This window comes from Caloenas nicobarica, chromosome Z (genome assembly GCF_036013445.1).
Source record: "Caloenas nicobarica isolate bCalNic1 chromosome Z, bCalNic1.hap1, whole genome shotgun sequence".
In the NCBI taxonomy this organism is placed as follows: Eukaryota; Metazoa; Chordata; class Aves; order Columbiformes; family Columbidae; genus Caloenas; species Caloenas nicobarica.
Genome location: NC_088284.1, coordinates 103,332,061 through 103,353,029, shown reverse-complemented (window position 1 = coordinate 103,353,029; position 20,969 = coordinate 103,332,061). Strand labels below are relative to the sequence as shown.

General features: G+C 47.9%; 3 protein-coding genes across 3 annotated transcripts in view; all 3 read left to right on the top strand.

Annotated features, from left to right (window-relative positions):
* Window positions 1-520: 520 nt before the first annotated feature.
* TXNDC12 (thioredoxin domain containing 12) lies at window positions 521-10,422 on the top strand. The gene is made up of 7 exons (XM_065656810.1): window positions 521-692; window positions 2,812-2,872; window positions 7,385-7,437; window positions 8,128-8,201; window positions 8,720-8,789; window positions 8,875-8,958; window positions 9,587-10,422. The coding sequence occupies exons 1-7, from the start codon at window positions 602-604 to the stop codon at window positions 9,664-9,666; spliced, it is 513 nt and encodes a 170-aa protein (XP_065512882.1). The 5' UTR covers window positions 521-601; the 3' UTR covers window positions 9,667-10,422.
* On the top strand, window positions 4,472-6,672 carry KTI12 (KTI12 chromatin associated homolog). Its single transcript, XM_065657099.1, has one exon. It carries the CDS (start codon window positions 4,504-4,506, stop codon window positions 5,215-5,217), a length of 714 nt encoding a protein of 237 aa, XP_065513171.1. The 5' UTR covers window positions 4,472-4,503; the 3' UTR covers window positions 5,218-6,672.
* A 7,240-nt stretch (window positions 10,423-17,662) lies between the features above and the next one.
* Window positions 17,663-20,969, top strand: part of RAB3B (RAB3B, member RAS oncogene family) — a 54,344-nt gene continuing 51,037 nt past the window's right edge. The window contains exon 1 of the mRNA XM_065655785.1: window positions 17,663-17,740. The gene's annotated coding sequence lies outside the window, so the exon portion shown is untranslated. The remainder of the gene's footprint in view (window positions 17,741-20,969) is intronic.

Genomic DNA, 20,969 nt, shown 5'->3' with positions numbered 1-20,969 from the left:
ACCGGCGGCCCGTGACACAAACGCGGGGCGCGGCGGCTCCAAACGCGCCGCCCCGCACCTGTCAGCGCGCTCTGCCGCTTGGCGAACCCGCCTTCATACACGGGTGCTTGCGGTCGGTTTTGCCTCCCTAACCAGCTGGACAACTCCCGAGAGCAGCGGGACAAAAGGGTTTATTTGGAAGGAGAAAATAAACCCGGGAGCCACCACTCGCCGCCCGCTCCCGCCGGGGTGACCCTGGAATTTTTTTCAGGGGGGAAAACAGGGTTCTGGGGACCTAATATGACTGAGGTCTCTTGCCCCAGAGGCCTCGGCTACCCGCGCGGAACCGAGCTCCTCTGACCGAGGGGGAGGCGGCTGAGCCCCCCAGAGAGCCGGGGAGAGCAACCCCCCCCGCAGCGCCCCATTCCCCGCCTCCCCTCGCCCCTCCGAGCCGAGAGGTGAGGGGCCGCACCGCCCACATCCGCCTCACATCACTTCCTGGGCTTTACCAAAAAAAAAAAAAAAAAAGAAAAAGAAAAAAAAATCATCACCTGAGCAGGTCCGGTCCCGCCCGGGAGGTTCGGGGAGCAGCCCGGGTGCCGCCGCTGCCCGCGCCCGCACCATGAAGGCTCAGCCCGCCGCAGCCTCCGTCCTCTGCCTGTGCCTGGTGCTGGCGGCCTCGGCAGCCTCCGCCGCGGGAGGGCTCGGAAAGGGTCAGGCAAACGTTTCCTTCGGGCTTTCCTCTCAACTTCTGCCATTGCCATGAATGGGTGCGCGGGGGCCGGGCCGGTTCCCCGCAGCGGCAGAACGGCCCCGGGCGGCGGGGAGGGGGTCGGGGGGAGGCCGGGCCGGCCTGACGCTGCAGCCGCGGTTTGGGGGAGACCGCTGGCTTGGGGCTTTGAAACGGGGGGGATGTCTTCAAGCGGTGCTTCTGTTCCGCCTAAACCCCGAGGAGTTGCCCTTTCGAGGGTTCCCGTTTTCACGTGTGGGAGGCCCGAGGGGGGCGCGGTCCCTCGGTGCCCCCCGCCCCGCCCGGGGCTGAGGGGCCCGCTCGGCCCTGCCCCGCCTCCGCCGGCCCCTCCGCGGCTCCTGGCAGGCGGTGAATGGCTCTTCCCTCCCGCCCTCGGGACCGCTTTTCCTTCCTGACCTCTCCTCACCTCTCCCGGGTTCTCCTTGTGTAATTACCGTGTTTAAACCTGGTTCAGCCAGGGCGCACCAGGCCCCTGAGCTTCCCCCCCAGGGTGGTGGCTTTAGTTTGTCCTCAGGGATCAATCTCCTCTTCGAGGCTGGTGGTAGCACAGCGTGATCAGTGGCAGCAAAGCTTTGTGGTGTGGATCCCAGCCATCCCCCGCTCCTTTTACAGATGATTCCTCAGATGACTCCCATTCAAAAGAAACACTACGTAATTTGTTGCGCCGCGCTTTTAAAAATATGCCAAAGCTCGCCACAAAGTGGGTTTTAGTTTAAAAAAGAAAAGCTTTCCAAAAGCGGTTCCTAGCTGGAACAATAGAAGGTTTTCCCTGGTTTAACATGTTGGCTTTTGAAATAGTTCACATGTCAATATTCTGAGTAAACATGACATGCTAATCCAACTGGTTTTTGCTCCACTATGTTCAGCTGGTACAAACGTCACCTTGTGCCTGAAGCTGCCTCTGCAGCTTCTCCTCGTGTGTCGTTGGACATGGACAAGGCATCCCCACCTTACTGCTAGCATAACTAAATATTTGATGTGTTGCATCATATACGTTCACAGTTGTTCATATCAGTAGAGAAGATAAGGTAATAAAAATATTGTGCCAACTGTTCCAGCCTGCCGGATGCTGAACTAGGATGCCACGAGTTTTTGCTGACCCTGTTTTTGGCTTTCTCCAGCTTCTTTGCCGTAGTAGTCTACCAGACACAATGTCCACTTTCCCCTGTGTCAGCACTGGGCAGCCTGTGGCTCCTGACCCCTGTGTAGGTCCCAAAATCTGTCCCGCTCAGCACCCGGGGCTGCTGACTAATCCAAACCCTCAGCGATGGGACAAGCGAGGCTGATGTTTTGTCATCCAGCACAGCCCTGTGTTACTGGAGGGGTGAGACCTCTGAGGAGCCTTTCCAGGGCAGTTCCCCTGCCAGCAGTTCCTGGATCTCCTCTGTCTCAGCTCTCTGTGTGGCTTTCGGCCATGGGAGACAGTGCTGGATTGGCTACAGGGTCAGAAAAACCAGCAGCCCGTGTTTTGGGTCTGTTAAACATCCACTCACTCTTAACTGACATAACAAGACTTATCAGGGTATGGGATAAAATATCTCCTGGATTGTTCAGTCACTGTAGCATTCAGAAATCTGTGTAATTATGTCCCTTCTTACTCTTCAATGGTATTATCATCAGCAGTAATACTTAGCAGAATAGTTCTAGAGCAATTATATGTTGGTGTAGGAATTTTTAAGTTTTCGCTTTGGTTCACATTCAGTGGGATTTAGGAAGCCAAACACTGACATGTTTAAGTTGTCACTAACCAGTTAATAAATGTTCACAGATTGAAAAAGAAAGGGGAATAATCAGAAGGCTCTTCAATTTTAATCTCTATTTGGGGAATTTTGGTGTCATTTGCATATACATAGAAATATTCATGAGTGTGGCATGTTTTTGTTAATTAATTTCAGTGGGATTCCTCCTAAGACTATGTAGGTTGTTAAGTATTTGCGGAAGTCTTTCCAGAACTGGGATTATAGTTTGCTTTAAAAAAAAAAAGAATACAAAATGAGTTGAAAATATTCTTAATGGTTGGACTGCTTTCACATTAGTTGATATGTTAAATTTTGCAGCATTTATAAACCTCCTCTTGGCAGGTTTTGGAGATCATATTCATTGGAGAACACTAGAAGATGGGAAGAAAGAGGCAGCAGCCAGGTATGTTATCGAGTTTTAAATACAGAAAAGTGTCTTTAAAAACATTCACAAAGGTTCTATATCAATCCTAAATTTAACCACAGAAAGTAGTAATTAGTAACAAACATGAAGGTAGTTTAGGAGAGTGTTCAGATAGCTTATTAGAAAATAGAGTTTTGTTAACTTTGCTGAGGCATGACCTAGTTTTAAACACTGCAGTCTGGTTAAGTGGTTGGAATTCTGACTTGTCTTTGGAGAAGAAAATGTTTTTGTGTATTTATGATAGTGAAGAAAGATACAGATCTCGACCCCACAACAGGTGTTCAAGTTGTACTCAATCCTCTTGAAATTGGCAGTGCTAATAGCTTCCGTAAAATTCAGTGTGCCCCTATAGATGAGGCCTTAATGTGGCATGAGAGAACTATTTTGTTCTGCAGAAAAAAGTCCGAACATTTCAAACTGTAGAGAACTGGTAAGTTAAGTGGAACCTTTTCTGGGTTAAGCTTTACCTCTAAAAAGAACACTGTCTCATGAAAAGGTAAAAAATGACATTTTGACACATTTTTTCTCAGAATTTCTTATGTTTCTTGTTAGAATGTGAGGAGGAAAATGGTATGCTTATAAATTCCACTAGTATTTTAAAATTTGTAACCTAAATCTGACAATGCTGACATAAGCAGAAATTCATCCTGCCTTCTGGGTTTGCTGTTTAATTGGATTTGCGCTCAAACGGATCCATCTGGCAAGTTCTGCACTGTAGTGTAGACACCAAACTGACCCAAACGCTACAGTTCAAAAGTTCTACAAGTGCTTATAATTGGGTATTTTAGTATTTATTTGATATACCTGTCAAAAAAACCCCAGACAATTCCACTATTTGCAGGAATAACACTGGCATTACTCTGCAATGAAGCAGAGGAGGCTTTAAAATTAGACAGAGGAGTGAAAGAGGGAGGGTGAGCCCTCGGGTTGAGGCAGGATGAGCGTTTCTGCTGTAACACGCGCTCTCCTTTTGGTGCCAAAACCACAGACCTGGTCACTGATTGGAGTCCTGCAGCATTTTGAGTGTGATTTGGAGGATTGGGAGAAACAAAACCAAACCACCAAGAAAAGGCAGGCAGACCTAAAAAGCAGATATTTGTTCTAAGTCTGAGCTTAGGTCAGGAGATGAAAAGTTATATGGAATTATCTGTTGTGGAGCGAGTGAGGTGCATGAGAGCCAGGTCTAGGAAATTTCAGTTTCGTAAATAGTGCAATGTGGAGGCGATGCTGGGAACAGCCGGTTTTTAGGTTCCTTGTGGGCAAGGGCGGGGATCCGGCGTTCGTACAATTACTGGGTGTCTGGTTCTCAGGGGTAACCGCGGTACCACCGCGTTTTTAAGCAGGAGGGTGTCCCCGTGTCCCTGTGCCGGGCATGTCCCGTAGCGAGGCGATTCCCGCACCCCCGGGGCGCTCGCCGTGGGGACGCGCCGGGACGGCTGCGACGAACCCGGGCGGGAGCCGGGGCTGCGAGCCGCTCCGCGGGGCTCTCCCGCGGCTGCCGGCGGCTCGGCGGGGCCTCGGTTGCCCGGGGGCGGGGTGCGGGTGACCCGAGCGGAAGCAGCCGGCGTCGCCGTCCGGGTCAGAATGGCGGCGGGGCGGGCGCGGGGAGGATGCCGCTGGTGGTGCTGTGCGGGCCGCCGGGCAGCGGCAAGAGCCGCCGGGCCGCGGAGCTGCGGGAGGCGCTGGGCGGGCCGGAGCGGCGGGCGCACGTCGTGGCCGAGCCGGAGGGCGGCCGGGCCGCGCTGCGGGCCGAGGTGGAGCGGCTGCTGAGCCGGCGCGACGTGGTGATCGTGGACGCGGGTAACGAGCTGCGGAGCATCCGGTACGAGCTGTACTGCGCGGCGCGGCAGGCGGGCACGGCGCGCTGCGTCCTGCACTGCGCGGGCGGCGCCGAACAGCCGCCCTTCGAGGCCCCCGACCCGCGCAACCGCTGGGACCGGCCGCTCTTCACGGCGCACGGCGAGGAGCCGCTGCCGCTGGCCGACATCCGCGCCGCGCTGTTCGAGAGCGCCCCGCCGCCGCCGCACCGCGCCACCCGCGCCCAGCCCCTGCAGTCCTGCGGCTTCCTGCACCACCTCGACCGCGCCACCCAGGACGTGGTGGCCGCCGTCATGGCCGCCCAGCGCAGCGGCGCGCAGCCCGGGGAGGTGGTTCGCGTCCCCGGCGCCGCCGAAGGGCTGGTGCTGAGCCGGCCCGTGAGCATGGCCGAGCTCAGCCGGCTGCGCAGGCAGTTCATCAGCTACACCAAGATGCAGCCCAGCGATGAAAACTTGCCGCAGCTGGCCAGCATGTTCCTGCAGTACCTGAGCCGCAGCATCCAGTGAGCGCTGTCACCTGCGCCACGCGCAGCGGTGGCCGTGGGCCGGTCCCGAAGTACTTGGCAACAGTACGAACGTGCCATCTGGCCGCACACCGCAAGGAGCTTGGGTCCCACCCATCACTTATCGGATCCTGCAGCAACAGCAGCTCTGGGGAGATGGATGTTGCGTCCCTGCAGCAGCTGAGCAAGCTGTATCGCTAAAAGGATCTGTGGAGATGCTGTTCCCCTGCCCCGGCTCTCTCCTCGCTTGCGTCTTTTGAAAACAGCTGCTGTTGCATCCCCAAGCAAGTGAAGTCTCCCATGGAGACCTAAACCCCAGTAATCACATACTGACTGAACACGAGAGCCCAAAAAGCAGTGACCGTAGGGAAAACTTTTCCCTTCTGCATTGCTCTATGTATGTCTTGAATAAGAAGATTGTTTTTCCAAGGCTGTCTCTGGGTAATGTCAAACTGCAGAGGACACTTCAGGTCCAGAACTGAAACAGGCTGTGTTTTTTTAGGGTGTGACTGTTGAAAAATATTCTGCTGGACCCAAGAGGTAGATTTGCAAACTCTGTGCAACAGAATGGCGCTGGCCTAGCAAACTCAAATTGCTCTGTTTCAGGTTTAACAATAAAATGTGTGCCTTAAATGGAGTAAAGTCTTAATTTACTGCAAGACTATTTTATTGAAATAACTTTCTATGTCTTTTCTCTACAAGGCCATAATTAAACACCTTTTAAAAACACTAGTTGTTTCAGAATGAGTGCTGTCATTGGAAGAATGAGCTAAAAATCAGTGTCTGTATGAGTCGTGATGGGTAACTTAGTTTTGCACTTAGTTTCAACTACTTTCAGTCTTTGCTATACCGCATATATAGCTTATATAAACTTTTCACTTTCTGGTGGATGCTTCGTCCTTCATTTTAATAAATTGTGGCTTTTGATTTTATTTGTATGTGTAATTCTACCTTGGAGGAAATGGGAAAGTGCAGCAGGAAGGGTTACTTCAGTTACAGTGGCTCTTTATCTGACATACAGGCTGCTGGGTGGGCTTATGCACTGCAGAACTTACAAATGACTACAGAAATGTTTTGATGTACATGTTTACTTTCCCAGTCAAAGTAAAGAGAATAAAGGTGAGAAAATACATTCAGTATCTCTAAAAATTCTGTGAGTTCTCACTGGCTAAGAGTTGGTGTTTCAGGACTGCGAGCACTTCCATTTAAAATCTGCTTTGAAAATCACGTTGGCCTGTATGGAAACAATATAAACAAAACAACCAACCACATAATTTTTTTATCATCAGGGGAGAGGTTGGTGATGTAATACAAGCTTTACCAGGGCTATGTGTATTCTTGCTCCTAACTGCGAACAGAGTCCTGTGTAAAGAAGATGATGACATATTGGTTAATTTTGAATGGCAGACTTCTGTTTGAACTACTCTCAATGTTAATTGCTTCCTCTCCGTCCCTTCTGGTTCTGAAGGCCATAACTGAATGCTGCTAAGTAGAGATTTCCTTTCATATCTATCTGCAGCTCAAGAAAAACTTGTACTTCAGTTCTGCTAGTAATTTAGTTGCTATCGTGTGCAAAGGTGTTTGTAACTTCTGTTTGTGAGAAGTTCCCTTTATTTTTAACCCCAAAATGATAACCGAGTTTACAGTAGCAGAAAGCTTAAAGTTTGCTTGGCATATCCTGAAAGAAGTATCCATATAGTATGTTCTTTGTGTGTCTTTCTTGATTCCTTCTTTTTCTTCACCTAGTGTTAAAATGTTCTTGCTGTTCTGGAACCTTTATCATTATTACTGTCTTCGCTTGGATGCTCTTCCATAGCGTAAGGGGTTTACTGATAAGAGAAAAGGGATGAGATGCCTGGTTCTTGTTCTTAGTCTTTTCAGTTTATTGCCCTGGTCAGCTTTCACCAGTTCCACTGTTAGATGGTAGAAACAATGACAGTGTTGGTACGGACTTCCATATGCAGAAATGTGGAGGTGTTGTACTACCTGGATGTGCTCAACAGCAAGAAAAATCACCTGTAGTTGTATCACTTTTTTGTTAGAAAGGTAAAATTGATGTAAAATAGGCAGTTCACTTTGTAGAAGTCTTGTCTGCTAAAATGCACATGTAATAGAATTTGGTTTAGAGGCTCAACTATAAACTTTCTTTGTCTTTTTTTTTTTTTTTTAAGTGGTTTGCCTCTTATGGTTATCATCCACAAGTCTTGGTGTGGAGCTTGCAAAGGTAAGTATATTTAATACTAGAGCTCACTGAAATTTCAAATGAAATCTTGTATACAAATCATGTAACCATGAGAAACATGAGCTTTGCATTCAACATGTAGCTAACAGTATTTGTATTTCATTTAGAGCTGTATAGTATCACACCGCTTTAGCTGTTAGCACTGCCAACTGTGCTTAAATGCCCACAGACTAACAGCTGTAATACTGCACTTCTGTAGTGGCTGCAATTTCTCCTGTTTTAAAAAATGGAACAGAATGAATGATCTTCAAGAATTAAGTGTAAACTGCCTTACTTTCAGCTGGTTGTTTTTCAAAGGTGAGGCTTTATCTCTTTCAGTATCGCAAACAAGTAAGCCGAGCTTAAGGGATGAGCTGGTTGAGCGAGAATAGTGGTTCACAGCGAGCTCTTTGCTTCTGTTCCATTGATTCGAACATGACCACGTATGTCTGTTGGCCAGGCTTCGTCATGTGGCTGCTCAGCAGGGTTTGCTTCAGTTACCTACTGTTCTAAGCCTGGCTTGAGCAGTTTGATACATATATTCCATTTACTTGCTGCTTTTTGAAAAGTACCAGCTCTCCAGAGGGAGGAATGGAGCTGAGATTTTGATGCTGACCTGAAAACCTGAGGTTTTTTCCACCGTCTTTACCTATGTCTTCCTTTTATTTTTTTTTTCGCCTCTCCCTTAATTAGCTTTAAAGCCGAAGTTTGCTGAATCCAAGGAGATCTCTGAACTTGCCCATAATTTTGTTATGGTCAACCTTGAGGTAGGCTGTCCTCTGATTCGTATCCTTGTTACTGCCTAGTAAACAAATTAAGCATTTAGAATCCAACTTAACTAGTTGCATCCTGTTTTGTCTGCATCCTAAACCCTGGGCTCCTGAATAGGTACTCAGGATTGATTGATATAGCTGATAGTTTTAGAAAGAATTTTCTCCAGTCTGGTTATTTTAATTGTGTTTCTAAACCTGGGTCTGTGCCATTGTCTCTTTAACAAGTTGTACCGTTGCTGCAATAAAATAGTTTATATTCATGCTCTCATGATATAACATGCCTACAGCAAAGTGGAGCATTTAATGCAAAATGACAAAACAGAAAAAATATTATTTTCACAAGGGATGCTTGTTTAGTTAAAAATAACTTTCCTTTGAGAGCAGAAGATACTGCAGTTGCCTAGTGTCAGGGTAAATGAAATCTGAAGGCAATAACTTGTTTCTTTAAAATGCGCGCTGTCTTTTGTTAAATACCTTGCTAATACGTTCCCTCTCCTGTCTTGCTTTGGAAGGATGATGAAGAGCCAAAGGATGAAGCCTTCAGCCCTGATGGAGGTTACATTCCCAGAATCCTCTTCATGGGTAAGGCACCCACAGCTCTTGCATCCACTCACAGGGCTGTGTCAGGCTACCACCTACATTTCCTGTTTGATTTCTTGTTTCATAGACCCCAGTGGAAAAGTCCACCCAGAAATCATAAATGAGAAAGGAAACCCCAGCTACAAGTATTTCTATACCAATGCTGATCAAGGTATGTGCAATGTAGGTTGAAGTGCATTTTTAGTGAGATGAAACTTTGGGAGTGTCCTGAGTGAAGGACATGCTTTTCACTTTTGAATAAAGAAAAACAATACTTTAGACCAAGGGTGTCAAACTAATTTTCACTGGGGGCCATATCAGCCTCGTGGTTGCCTTCAAAGGGCCAAATGTAATTTTAGGACTGTATGTAGAAGTAGTTACATTGATCCAGTCCTAAAATTACATTCGGCCCTTTGAAGGCAACCGTGAGGCTGATGGGGCCCCTGGTGACAATGATTTTGACATTCCTGATTTAGAGCATAACTGGGAGCTGTTAGATACAATGTGAGTGATTCTCTTGTGCCTTGAGAGGAACCATGTTCAGAATCACAGCTCACCTTAATACCTACTATAATGTGTATAGGACCTAAACTCTGTCTCCAGTTGTGGCAAGGAAAATCATGCAATTCTCATGATCCAGCTACAAATAGTTGGGAAGAGAGCACAGGACTGTTGTTTTGTTTTTCCACAGGTTAATTTGTAGTTCTAAATTCTGTAACTGTGTTACTTTATAAACCATTACCAGGACACCTTGATGTTTTCGTATTTAGATTAACAGTTGCTGTCTCTCTATCTTTCAGTTGTCCACGGGATGAAGGAGGCCCAGGAGAAGCTAACAGGTGATGCTTTCAAACAAAAACACCTGGGAGATGAACTATAATGAATATACTGAATGATGCTTTTCCATCACTTCAAAACTCTAAAAGGAAATGATTAAACAGACCAAGAATGTAGATGCACCGGAGGGACATAATTCTCCTGTCAACAATGTTAGGCTAAACTCTGTTTGGGGTTCACACACATGCATCAATTACAGTGTTATCTCCTCCTCTGTCTGGCAGTTTGTGCTGTGATGGTTATTTGCAATTAGGTAATGTGCAAAGTCCACTAATATTTGGTGTTAAAAGGGAGGTGTGTAGGGTAAAACATTATTTGAGGACAAACAGTGTGATTGGAATAACTAGAAGTAGCCAACATTTTGACGCTTAATCAGGGTTGGGTCCCTCTTTACTCACTCATATTATGTGATCCCATTGTTTTTACTGGGGATTCCTATGAGTGGGGCATGTTCCTGGGCCAGGTGTTTTCTAGACATCCCAAACCATGAACTCTGCCACTAAGCCAAGTATTATAGAGTAAATTCAATGAATGTCCAAGTAGCATGTGAAATTATTAGCTCTGCAAACATATTTTTGTGTAAAACTGCGTGTGATTCATCTTTATTTGCCCTTGGGCAGAAATTTCACTTTTTCCTTGTGCACTCACCTTTTGATTGTTTTACCAAGTGAGGGTGGGTTATGTTGAAGCTTTATGGGGGTTCCTCTTTTATTCTTTGAATGTTTTCTGGCGAATGCCTTGCCATCACATTGTACTGTATTTTTGTACCAGGGTGAAAATTAAACCTTTTTAAACATAAGCATGCAGATGGTGTTTTGTGGTAAAGGGCACAGCTTTCCATTCTTAAGGATGGGGGGATGTATTTTTGTTTATGTTGCAGTGGTTATTAATGTTGAATGTCACAGCTGAAGAAGGTTTCTCCTTATAATTAAAAAACAACAGTTGCTTTTCATGTAATTATAATTCAGCCATTCTTATACTACCTATACTGTTGAGGGCAGGGTAATACCTAGAGTTTATCTACTGGAGCTGAAAGGAAAAATAGAGGAGAAAAAAAATCACCTCTTGTTCTGCTGGTAACGGTTTTCCTACTGCAGCCCAGGATGCTCGTGGCCGCCTTTGCCATGAGGGCACATTGCTGGGTCGTGGTCAACCTGTTCTCCACCCAGACTCTCATGTCCTCCTCTGCAAAGCTGCTGTCGGTCCCCAGCCTGTCCTGGCGCACAGATTATTCCTCCCCAGGTGAAGGACTTCAGGTTTCCTTTTCTTGAACTTCCTGACTCCCCTTTCTGCACATTTCTCCATCCTGTTGAGGTCCTTCTGAATGACAGCACACCCATCTGGTTATCAACTATTTTCCTCAGTTTTGTATCATCTGCTAGTTTGCTGAGAGCAGGGCTCTGTCCCTTCATCCAGGTCGTTAATGAAGATGTGAAGTATTGACGCCAGGAATACTCCACTAATGACGAGTCTCAGCCCAGCAGTTTTGTCTGTTTTCAGTCCACCTCACTGCCCATTTATTTAGATCATACTTCGTCACTTTGTCTATGACGATGCTATGGGAGAGTGTCAAAAGCCTTTCTAAAGCAAGTATAAACAATACCTACTGCTCTCCCCTCATCCACCAAATTAGTAATCTAAAGGAAAAAATCCTGTTCAAAAGGCACTTGCCATAATTTCCCATATGAACATAATTTTCTACAGATAATTTTTGAAGAGCTATCTGAAGACATTAGTTGTGGAAAATTGTTATATACAATAAACCTGACTTGTCTACTGAGTGAATTTTTACTGTTCAGCAGCATTATGAATTTTACTTTCCAGACCAATCTGCCTTTAAGGGATTTTAGACACCAAAACTCAATTGGGCACTAAAAGACAAGGACTCAGTGGAAATAATGAGATTATTGCACATTACAATTATCCTGCTCAGCTACTAAAAGTTATTCTACAGGTTTTATCCCCTGCTTCTGTTGCAAATTGTCTAATAAATTAACCATGAAATTGAACTAGGCAACTACTTTCTTGTTGTATCAGCCTTCAAAGTAAATAATTCTATGCAAGCCCTGAAAAAGGATTTGTAGTTCACACAATTGTCTTTTTTTTCCCCAGCTCTTTTGGTTGACCTAATAAAAATACATCCTGTCTGATGCTCCTTATTTGATTTATAGCCTTAGATTGATTGACATGACCATAAAAAATCATTGCTGCGTCTTTTTTACTTGCCACCAGGGGGAGGACTCTGCTTGTTCATCTGGGATCTGATTCAACAAATAATAATTAAAAAAAAAAAATCCGTGATGCAAAATAGCAGGGTGCACCTCTGTGATTTTCCAGGCATGTTTTTGCAGCATCTCTGCCCTTGTCTCTGCAGTGCAAATGTAGCCTGTGAGATGGACATCATTTGTCCCAAAGCCTTGCTTTGCAAAATGCTCGGATGTCAGAAGCAATATAGCCTCAAAGTAATTTTTAAAAAGTTCTCCATCTAGAGAGATTTCCTTTCAGTGACAGATGCAGGAAATGTGCTTCATCCTTTACATTTAAGACCATTCTGATTCAAAATCATTCTCTTTCACCTCTTCTCTGATGCATCTCCCCTCCTTCACACTTTCTGCCTTGCAGACTTGATACTTCCAAAGGGAAAAAAAAATCCATAATCATTTGTCCTTTGTTATTTGGCTGCCTCCATTATCTAATCCTTTCTACCCTCTGTATATTCAGACTGGATGACCTGGTACATCTTCCCCACCCTCCCTTGTGGTTGCTCTTTTCCTAGAGTACGCTTTTGTCCTCTGTAGCAAGGTGGATCTCGGCACTTGCCAGCCTGCTTGGTGTTCAGCTGGAGTCTCGGCAGAACACAATGTACGTGCTGCCACAGCTCCATTGCTGGAGGCAGCTGCTCAACAAGTGTAAAACCTGTTTCACGTCTCCGGACTGCAGGGTGAATTTACTTTTGGTCTGTTACCAAAGTGTTAGTTTTAGACCTGGACATTTTACTTGCAGATTCTTTACGCCTTTTTGCTTTTTAATCTAGATCAGGTGATAATGCTGGTTGGCATTTTCTTCTGCGCAGAGGGATACATCTTCAACCCTCCATCCAACAGTTTCTTTACGTACATTGTGTAGCTTTATGCACGCAATCAACTCCACAGGGTTTAGAGGAGCTGCTTACAGGTCAGCATTTGTTGTAGCTGCGTTTCAAGCTAATTATACACTGTAGAAGCTCAACAGCCCACAGTAACCAAGGCCTCAGATTAGTTTGTCCCCATCAGCTTTGTTTGGTGTGCTGCCCATCTGCATACAATTTGCAATAAACTTGCTTACTTACATAACTTCTTTAGATACATCCCAGAAATCCCCTTGGATTCTTACCTTCTACTCCTTTTATGGTGGTAACAAAGCCCAAACACACTTCAAAATTCTTAGTATAGACCCAGGGAGCTGCCAGGCCAAATCAATCTCATGTAAACAAACATGCTGTCAGCTCCCTTTCTCCCAGAAACAACCCACAGAGGGGGAAAAAAAACCAAAAACAAAGTTAATGAAGGAGTGAGTGGGTTGCAGCTGGCCATCTGGCTGCCTGGGCACAGAGGCTGCTGCTGCACCTGGGGCTGAACAGGCTGTAAGGACATGTCAGACAGAGACTCGAGGAAACCTCTCCTTGGCCAGGCTTAGCAGCAGGGAACAAAAGTGCGACAACCAAGAACGCCAGCGTGGCCAGAGCGTCACATCTGTCACCCTGGCAGGCTGAGTTTAGGAGTCATCTGCTTCAAATGCACTTTTCTCCCCATGGCTGTTTGTCTGCCATCATATCTAGCCTGTATCAAACTGCTAATGAGCTTAATTCGTTGTCCCCACTTACAGCTTGTTTAACAAATAGCTCTGAACAGAGATATTATTAAACCGGTACGAATGCAAGGTCATAATATTCAGAGGTGATGAAACTTTTCTTAACTTTTGGCAAGAGGAAAGGCATTTGCATATGGTGACCCAGTATTGTACCTGACTGGGTTTGCCCAACCAAGAGAACCACTCCAGGGTGATTCCTTGACAACCGTGGCTATAGGTGGATCAAAACCTGAGACCAGAGAATGTAGATTCAGAAGGCAATAAGGGTGGAATTACGCCGGGCTCAACTCTGCCCAGAGAGCGGGATAAAAAGGGGAACGTCACTGCAAGTTCATGCTCATCTCAAAGACAGCAAAGCCAAAGGATGAAGTTTATCTGAAAGTCTGCATCACTTCCAGACAGCTGTGTAAGTTGGTTTTAGGGCTAACTGGACGGAGGAGCTTGCTGCCTGGAGAGAACCAGGAAACAATCATGCAGGACTGTCAAAATGGTAAAAGTCACTTTGTCTCAAAACTATTTGGCACGTTAACTCATTTCCCCTTTCCTCCTCCAAGAAACAGGTGCCAATTTGTTATACAGTTTAACCAAATAAACTCAGTTTGCTTTTCCTTTCAAAGTTTGTCTAGCGTAAGGAGTGGCTGCAGACCGTTTCCAGGCCTGCCATTGTCCAGAACGCGGCTCCTGCCCGCGCTGTGATCCACTCCTGCAGCGCCAGCCCGATGCCACCACGTCAGCGTGCCCTGAGGAGCAGGAACCTCCACCGACGGCTGCCAGCCAGTTCCCGTGGCCTGTCACAGGAGTGGAGACAGGGCCTGTCGCAAATGTCATGGCACAATTTTGTAACGGCTACATCTGCAGAAGGCTCCTTTGATTAGGGACCAAAAAAAAAAAAAAAAAAAAAAGAGACCCCCGAACTATGCTGGAAGCAGGGACTGGCTGACCTGTGTGTGCAGCGTTCCAGGTTCTGGCTCAGAACAGCAGGAGAGGCTGTTACACACCTCCCTGTGCTGGCTCCCGTCCCAGGACGGGGCAGAGCGTCCCACCAAGCAAGGTGCGGGCAGCAGGCAGGGCACGTCCCGGGCACGGGATCACCGCCTGGGTGGGTGCTGTGAGAACAATCGAGCGTTTCTGAGCTGCTCACGTGTTCTGCTTTGCTCCGACCGACACAGGTGCCTCCTCCTCCATTTCCTGTGTGATGTGGGAGACAAAGGGGAGACAATTTCCCGGTTTCCCCCCTCTCAAAAGGGTGTGATCACAGAATCACAGAATGTTAGGGATTGGAAGGGACCTCAGAAGATCATCTAGTCCAATCCTCCTGCCAGAGCAGGAACACCCAGGTGAGGTTACACAGGAAGGTGTGTCCAGGCGGGTTGGAATGTCTGCAGAGAAGGAGACTCCACAACCTCCCTGGGCAGCCTGTTCCAGTGTCTGTCACCCTCACTGAGAAGAAGTTTCTTCTCAAATTTAAGTGGAACCTCTTGTGTTCCAGTTTGAACCCATTACCCCTTGTCTTACTGTTGGTTGTCACCGAGAAGAGCCTGGCTCCATCCTCGTGACACTTACCCTTTATATATTTATAAACATTGATGAGGTCACCCCTCAGTCTCCTCTTCTCCAAGCTCAAGAGACCCAGCTCCCTCAGCCTTTCCTCACACGGGAGATGCTCCACTCCCTTCATCATCTTTGTGGCCCTGCGCTGGACTCTCTCCAGCAGTTCCCTGTCCTTCTGGAACTGAGGGGCCCAGAACTGGACACAATATTCCAGATGAGGTCTCACCAGGGCAGAGTAGAGGGGAAGGAGAACCTCTCTCGACCTACTAACCACCCCCTGCTGCCTCTCCAACCCAGGGCAAAGGAGCAAAGCCCACAGGAGCTGTGAGGACAGGGCTGGACAGCTGGTCAAGGCAGCTAAGGCTGCAGGTAACTGGTTGCTGGTTAGAGATAGTTTGTTGGTATATATGCATTTTTGGACTATTTTGCACATGCATGGCATGGTGTAGGTAGCTGTGCTGCAGAAATATTGATAAGAACTGCAGACGTTCTCCCTCCTTTCTGAATGTGTTTCAGGGCACAACATAACATGCTGTGCATAAAAGAAGCTGCACGGGCAACATAGTCAAATTTAGATGTCACTTTACTGTTCTATTTCTAATATTAAGAACAGTTTTCAAACTCCTCTTTGTAAAGATTTTGGTGTATTAGCCCTGTTAAAAAGAATGAAATGCGCACCCATCCTGGGGACACAGCACGGGGTGTACCTGCTGTTTATTCCACGGTGAGGTGAAGCAGCATCTGGGTGAGTGATACTCATTCAAATAAGGAGGATTTTGTTTTCTCCTTGCAGTTGGCATGTTTTCACCCAGCTTCCCTGGACAACAGCTGGAAATGAGCTGAAACTGCTGCTCTGTGTGCAAACTGTACTTCTTTGGGATACAATTTTGTCTGTGTGTGACCAGTGCTTATCATGAGCTTAGACACCTACAGTATCACATAGCAGATCATCATCCTTGATTTAAGTGCTATGGTGCTGCTCTTGCTCTAGTACTAAGTAAAGCAATAAATAAAATACTGTTTTTAGAAAAGAGGGAACTGAAAAGATTCAGATTGTTTCCTTAGGTCAGTTGCACTGTGTGAGGATGCAGAAACTTGAATCAGAAACATTGGGAGAGTAGCAGAGTGTGCATGTTGTGCTTGATAAATGTGCTTGCATGACTGCTGTGAGAGTCAGATCCATATGTCAGAAAACAACATAAAGCGTAACATCTGCTCTTTCCTTCCACCTCTGTGGGCCTGTGGGAGTTCTCTCCTGTTCCCCCATTTGCCTGTCTATAAATCTAAAATAATACAGACCTCCTCCCTCACTAGAAGTTGTGTAAGCAACTCACAACTATACAATGTTATTAATAAATCCTGGAAGGAAAGTGCACTAGGAAAGCTAACAATATTTGCTCCATAAATTATAGAAATGTGGCTAAATAAAATGATAGACAGAAAGAATCACTACAAATTCCCCTGTCTCCTAATTACCTGGGCGCATCTCTTCTTCTCTTGGTTAGTCCTGACTGAGAAAGCGCTTTCATAATCACCAGTGCAGCTGGATATAAGCACTGGCATTTCAGGGATGGCGTGAAATCTGGAAATGCCTTTGGAAGTCAGGCTGAACAGTGGCTCTGTGCTTGTCATGGGACATTAAATCAGGCAAATCACTAAGCAGATACCCAAATGAGCCTAAGTTATAACATGCACTTTGCATCAAAGGTGTAGGTACCTGCCCGTGACCACTCACCTTCCATGTTGGTGCTTTGTAGGGCTGTTGGTTTTTCCAGACTGAGCATCAGTCAATGGAGAGAAGACCAAAACCCTGCAACTCCAGTGCCTTCAGTTGGCTCCTGCTCTGGCCTCTGCTGGCTGCTCCTGGGGCTGATCAAGAACCTTCTCTTTGTGCTCAGGCACTTGCTTAAAGCCCAGCAGAGGGAAAACACGCCGCCGTCTTAGGGAAGCGCCTCATTAGTTATGCCAGAGAGATGTTTTAAACAGCCATGATTTTGTTCACTTTCTCCAGGGGATCATCTCTGAAAGCAGTTTTCGTTTCCCAGAGAGCGACAGGCCACCGTCAGGTCTGTGATTTTGAGCTTGGGATCTGTTTGTAGGATTTTAAAGCCAACAGGGTCTGCTGCAACCTCTTCATCAGGTCTCCTTCAGACAAGCAACTAAGAGAGATCGCAGCCACTGCCTCATATGTTTTGTCTTCTCACCACTAGAGAAGTACCTGCTGCCACAGCCACCATCATTAGGCTTCAGAGTCAACGGTTCTACCGAAGTGAATTCCAGCTCTCGTGGAGGGTGTGACCAGAAGGGCAAATTAGGGTCGCACCTGGGGTGGCGTCCCCTGCCCCCGGGGCTCCCGGGACGCCTGAGGTGATTCACGTCCCCTGGAGCGGAGCACGGGGCGGGGGTGGAGGGCGCGTACCTGGACGGGACCCTAGAGGGCTCGCACTCCCCACCTTCCTTCCACGGGCGGCTGGCGCGCGGCTGGCACCCCCCTCAGCCCCGGCTCCCGCGCTCCAGCCCCGCCGCTCCCAACCGGCCGCCGCCCCCCCGCCCCGCCGCGGCTCCGCCCCCGGGGCCGCCCCAGGTGCCGGCGGGGGGGCGGCTCCCGCCACGCGAGCAGCGGCCGCGGGACCCGCACGGCTCGGCTCGGCTCGGCTCGGCTCGGCTCGGCTCGGCTCGGCTCGGCTCGGTTAGGCGCTGCCGCCCCTCCGCCTCAGGTAAGAGCCGCGGCCCCGCGGAGACGGGCGCTTCCTTCCGCGGCGGTGCGCGCCGTCGGGGCGCAGCCTTTTCCCCGTCGAAAGTAACGGGTGGGAGCGGGGGGACGTCGTCCCCCTCCGGCTCCCGCCGCGGGACGGGAACCCCTCCTCACCTCACCATTTCCGCCGGGCCCCAAAAACTCTTCCCGCCCTCCCCGGTCCCGAGCGTCGGGGTTGTCCCCGGGCTCCGCGGGAGGCCGGGACAGGTGGCAGCAGGTGCCCCGGTCCCCGGGGAGCCCCCGCGGGGCGGGCGTCGGCTGCGGTGCCGGTGGGTGCCCGGGGGGCAGCGGGATGGGCGCGTTGCGCCCCGGAGGCGCGGTGTGACAGGCAGACCCTCGGGAGCGACGGCAAGGAGAAGGTAGTAGCAGTTACATCTCTAAAATAAATATTTATCAGCCATAAGAGGTGATATAATGCTGCTTTATCTTTTAAATATCCTGAGCGGGGGCGGGGGGTGGCTGGAGACCGGGGCCTTCCCGGCTGTTTTCCAGCTGGTGTGTAACCCCTGTCAGCTCCTGTCAGCCTGGGCGGTTGTTTTCTGCTCAGGAGGCGCAGCGCTTCAAACCGAAAACTGTCTGGCAGTAAAACAGGCTGCCGGGAAACGTGGGATTTTGGTTTTGCTGTTGCTGGTCGGTGAAGGGAGCCCTGTGCTGCCAGACCCGCGGCAGGTTCGCTGTTTGACCGCACAGGTGGAAGAACAGACGTGCAGGCTGTGTGTGTAACACACCCAGGCTGCCCTAGAGCAGCGGGCAGGGAGCCCGTTTCACGAAGCCGAACACATCAATCTTTCTAATTTAGTTCATAAAAAACACAAATTCTCCGATTTCTCCTGTTGATGCTGTACAAAATGCATGTGGCCTTTTTGCCATATGTTCCGAGACCATGCATTGGTTTTTTTCCCCGATGTTTTCTCTGCTTGCCGGCAGCAAGGCAGGGTCATCTGACACGCTCGGTGACATCGTGCTGTGGGATCGCAGGCAATATCGCCAACATCAGCGCAAGCGTTTCCACCTTTTTGCCTCCCAAGGCTCTGTTTCCATGCTGTCCTTTCCTTCTTACGGCACGAGCAGTGGTGTGTTTGTGCAGTGCATCAGGTTGATCTGACCTAAACTAAGACTAACCTAACAAAACAAAAAAAAAAGCGGGGGGGACACTAATTTTAACCTGGATTTTCCCTTGGCCTGAGACAATGTACGATCGTGGCCTCAGAAGTTTAATTCATGTTTCCGTGTGCTTTCTTGGCAGCAAACCTGCTTTGTTCCTCATTGCTCACTGCTGACCCAGCACTGCACTCTCAGTTGTGCTAATACCAAGTTTGTGGGGCTTTATAGTAGCCTGGATTAGCTCTGGGTTCAAATAAACCTCCCAAGGTAGAAGTGTCAGCAGAACTACAGTCTTGATCTGTGTATTTGAATCTGTACTCAGATCATGGGAGCACTGGTACTGGATTATAGTGGGTACAATTGAATCCGTATGCAAGTGTGTAACTAAAAGGCTTTTATTTCCTATTATTTGCGCTTGCTGTCCTGGAAGTGGTTGTATATGCATTTACTGAGACCTTGGTGTGATCACTGCCTTCAGAACTGTTTTATCAGGACAATTTCTACTCTAAGTCAGAAGAGAGGCAGATAAACCAATCTTCAAATCAAGCTTCCTTTGCAATTTGGACAAAACTGTGCTGCCCTCTTTGCACATCCAATACATTTTCAGGTAACAAACTGAGAAGGCTTACTAGCTTTAGGTTTTAATAGCAGTAGTTCTTGCTACATTTAGGTGTAGCAAAGTAATACACATAGTATTCATTAGCATGCTAGTTGTGATTGTCGTATAATAGTCATGTTACTTGACTTGTGTGTATTTCAGATAGTTTTTCCTACTTTCATTTTCACATGACATGATGCAGCCCCAGCTCAAAACGGGCAGGTCAGAGCATCACGTTTGAGGGTCTTGCATCCCTCTGCTTGGTCATAGTGCCAGGGAAGGGCGCTCACGTCCACTTCGCCTTCCCCAGTAAGTCCCTGTGTGTTTGCTGTTACTAGTTTGGCCTGAAGAAGTATTTTTTCTGAGGCAGTTCTCAACATTGAGAAATGTCCTGAACGGGTAGTTTCAAGTATGCTTCTTGCTGTAAAAATGTATCTTGTGCTTCAGGTTCTGCAGTATTTAGTGAGCTCTTGTAAATGTGTGCTCAGCTTACTGCACCGCAGTAGTATTTGATCTTTGACGTAAGCAATGAGACTTATGTTTGGAAGTATTAGCTAATTAAAACATGGGAATTGCGAGGGCGCTCGTTCTAATCCTGGTTAGCAGGCAGCTTACTTCACAGCACCAAAAACATCATATCATAGAGAAATGACGTAACTTGTTCATCGCAGATTTTCTGCTTGGAGGAAGAGGACAAACCCCAGCAAATTAAACTTCTGTGCTGCAGAGGCATCCTGAGGTGGTTACTACAAGACAAAACCAGTGTGCAGTCACCTGATTTGGTCAGGACAGCTGCTTGTTTTTACCCATAAATGAAAGGTTTTAGACCTGGTGATGCAGGAAAATCTGTAACTCTGTCTCCTGTGCACTGGTGGAGGGGTGTCTGCCCAAATCTACACGTGGCCTGACTCCAGCTCCAGACAGTATGAGTTCCATAAGGTACCTGGACTTGCCTTGTCCTCCCCCCGCGTGGGAGGCCATGGTCACAGCTGCCTCCGCGCCGGGCTGCGTCCCAGCGCAGAATGAGGCTGTGCCCTGCGCCCCGGCTGGGGAAGGACCAGCACGGAGTTACATGTGTCTTGTAGCAGAGTTGGGACGGATTTGTCCGGTGTGCTGCTCCGAGTGCTTTTATGTCACTGCTACTTCAGCGTATTCAGCAAGATACTTTGAAGTATTTCACTATTGCCACTTTGTTTGTGGAGAAACGGAGGTGGAGCTGCAAGGCTGGAGAGCTGATGAGATGAGGACTAAAGTCCCGTATCTTGGCCATGGCTGCGATATTTGTAATAGGAAACAAGGGTTTTAGTGATGGAGAGTTTTGTAACAGCAATCAACCTCTTCAGCTCACACTGCTCTCTGGAGACAGGGCTGAGTTCAGGATCAGCCTCAGCTAGTGGTTCTGTAGATCCAGAAACTGGCCGGCTCCTGGGGTTCCCAAACTCAATGGAATATTCAGGGAGTTGCAGAAATGTTCTCTGCATCCGCTCTT

Excerpts from the sequence above, each read along its gene's own strand:
- TXNDC12 (XM_065656810.1), top strand. The coding sequence starts at position 602 with ATGAAGGCTCAGCCCGCCGCAGCCTCCGTCCTCTGCCTGTGCCTGGTG. Across the intron at positions 693-2,811 it reads CGCGGGAGGGCTCGGAAAGG|GTTTTGGAGATCATATTCAT; the intron begins GTCAGGCAAACG and ends TCCTCTTGGCAG. Across the intron at positions 8,202-8,719 it reads TTGTTATGGTCAACCTTGAG|GATGATGAAGAGCCAAAGGA; the intron begins GTAGGCTGTCCT and ends TTGCTTTGGAAG.
- KTI12 (XM_065657099.1), top strand. The coding sequence starts at position 4,504 with ATGCCGCTGGTGGTGCTGTGCGGGCCGCCGGGCAGCGGCAAGAGCCGC.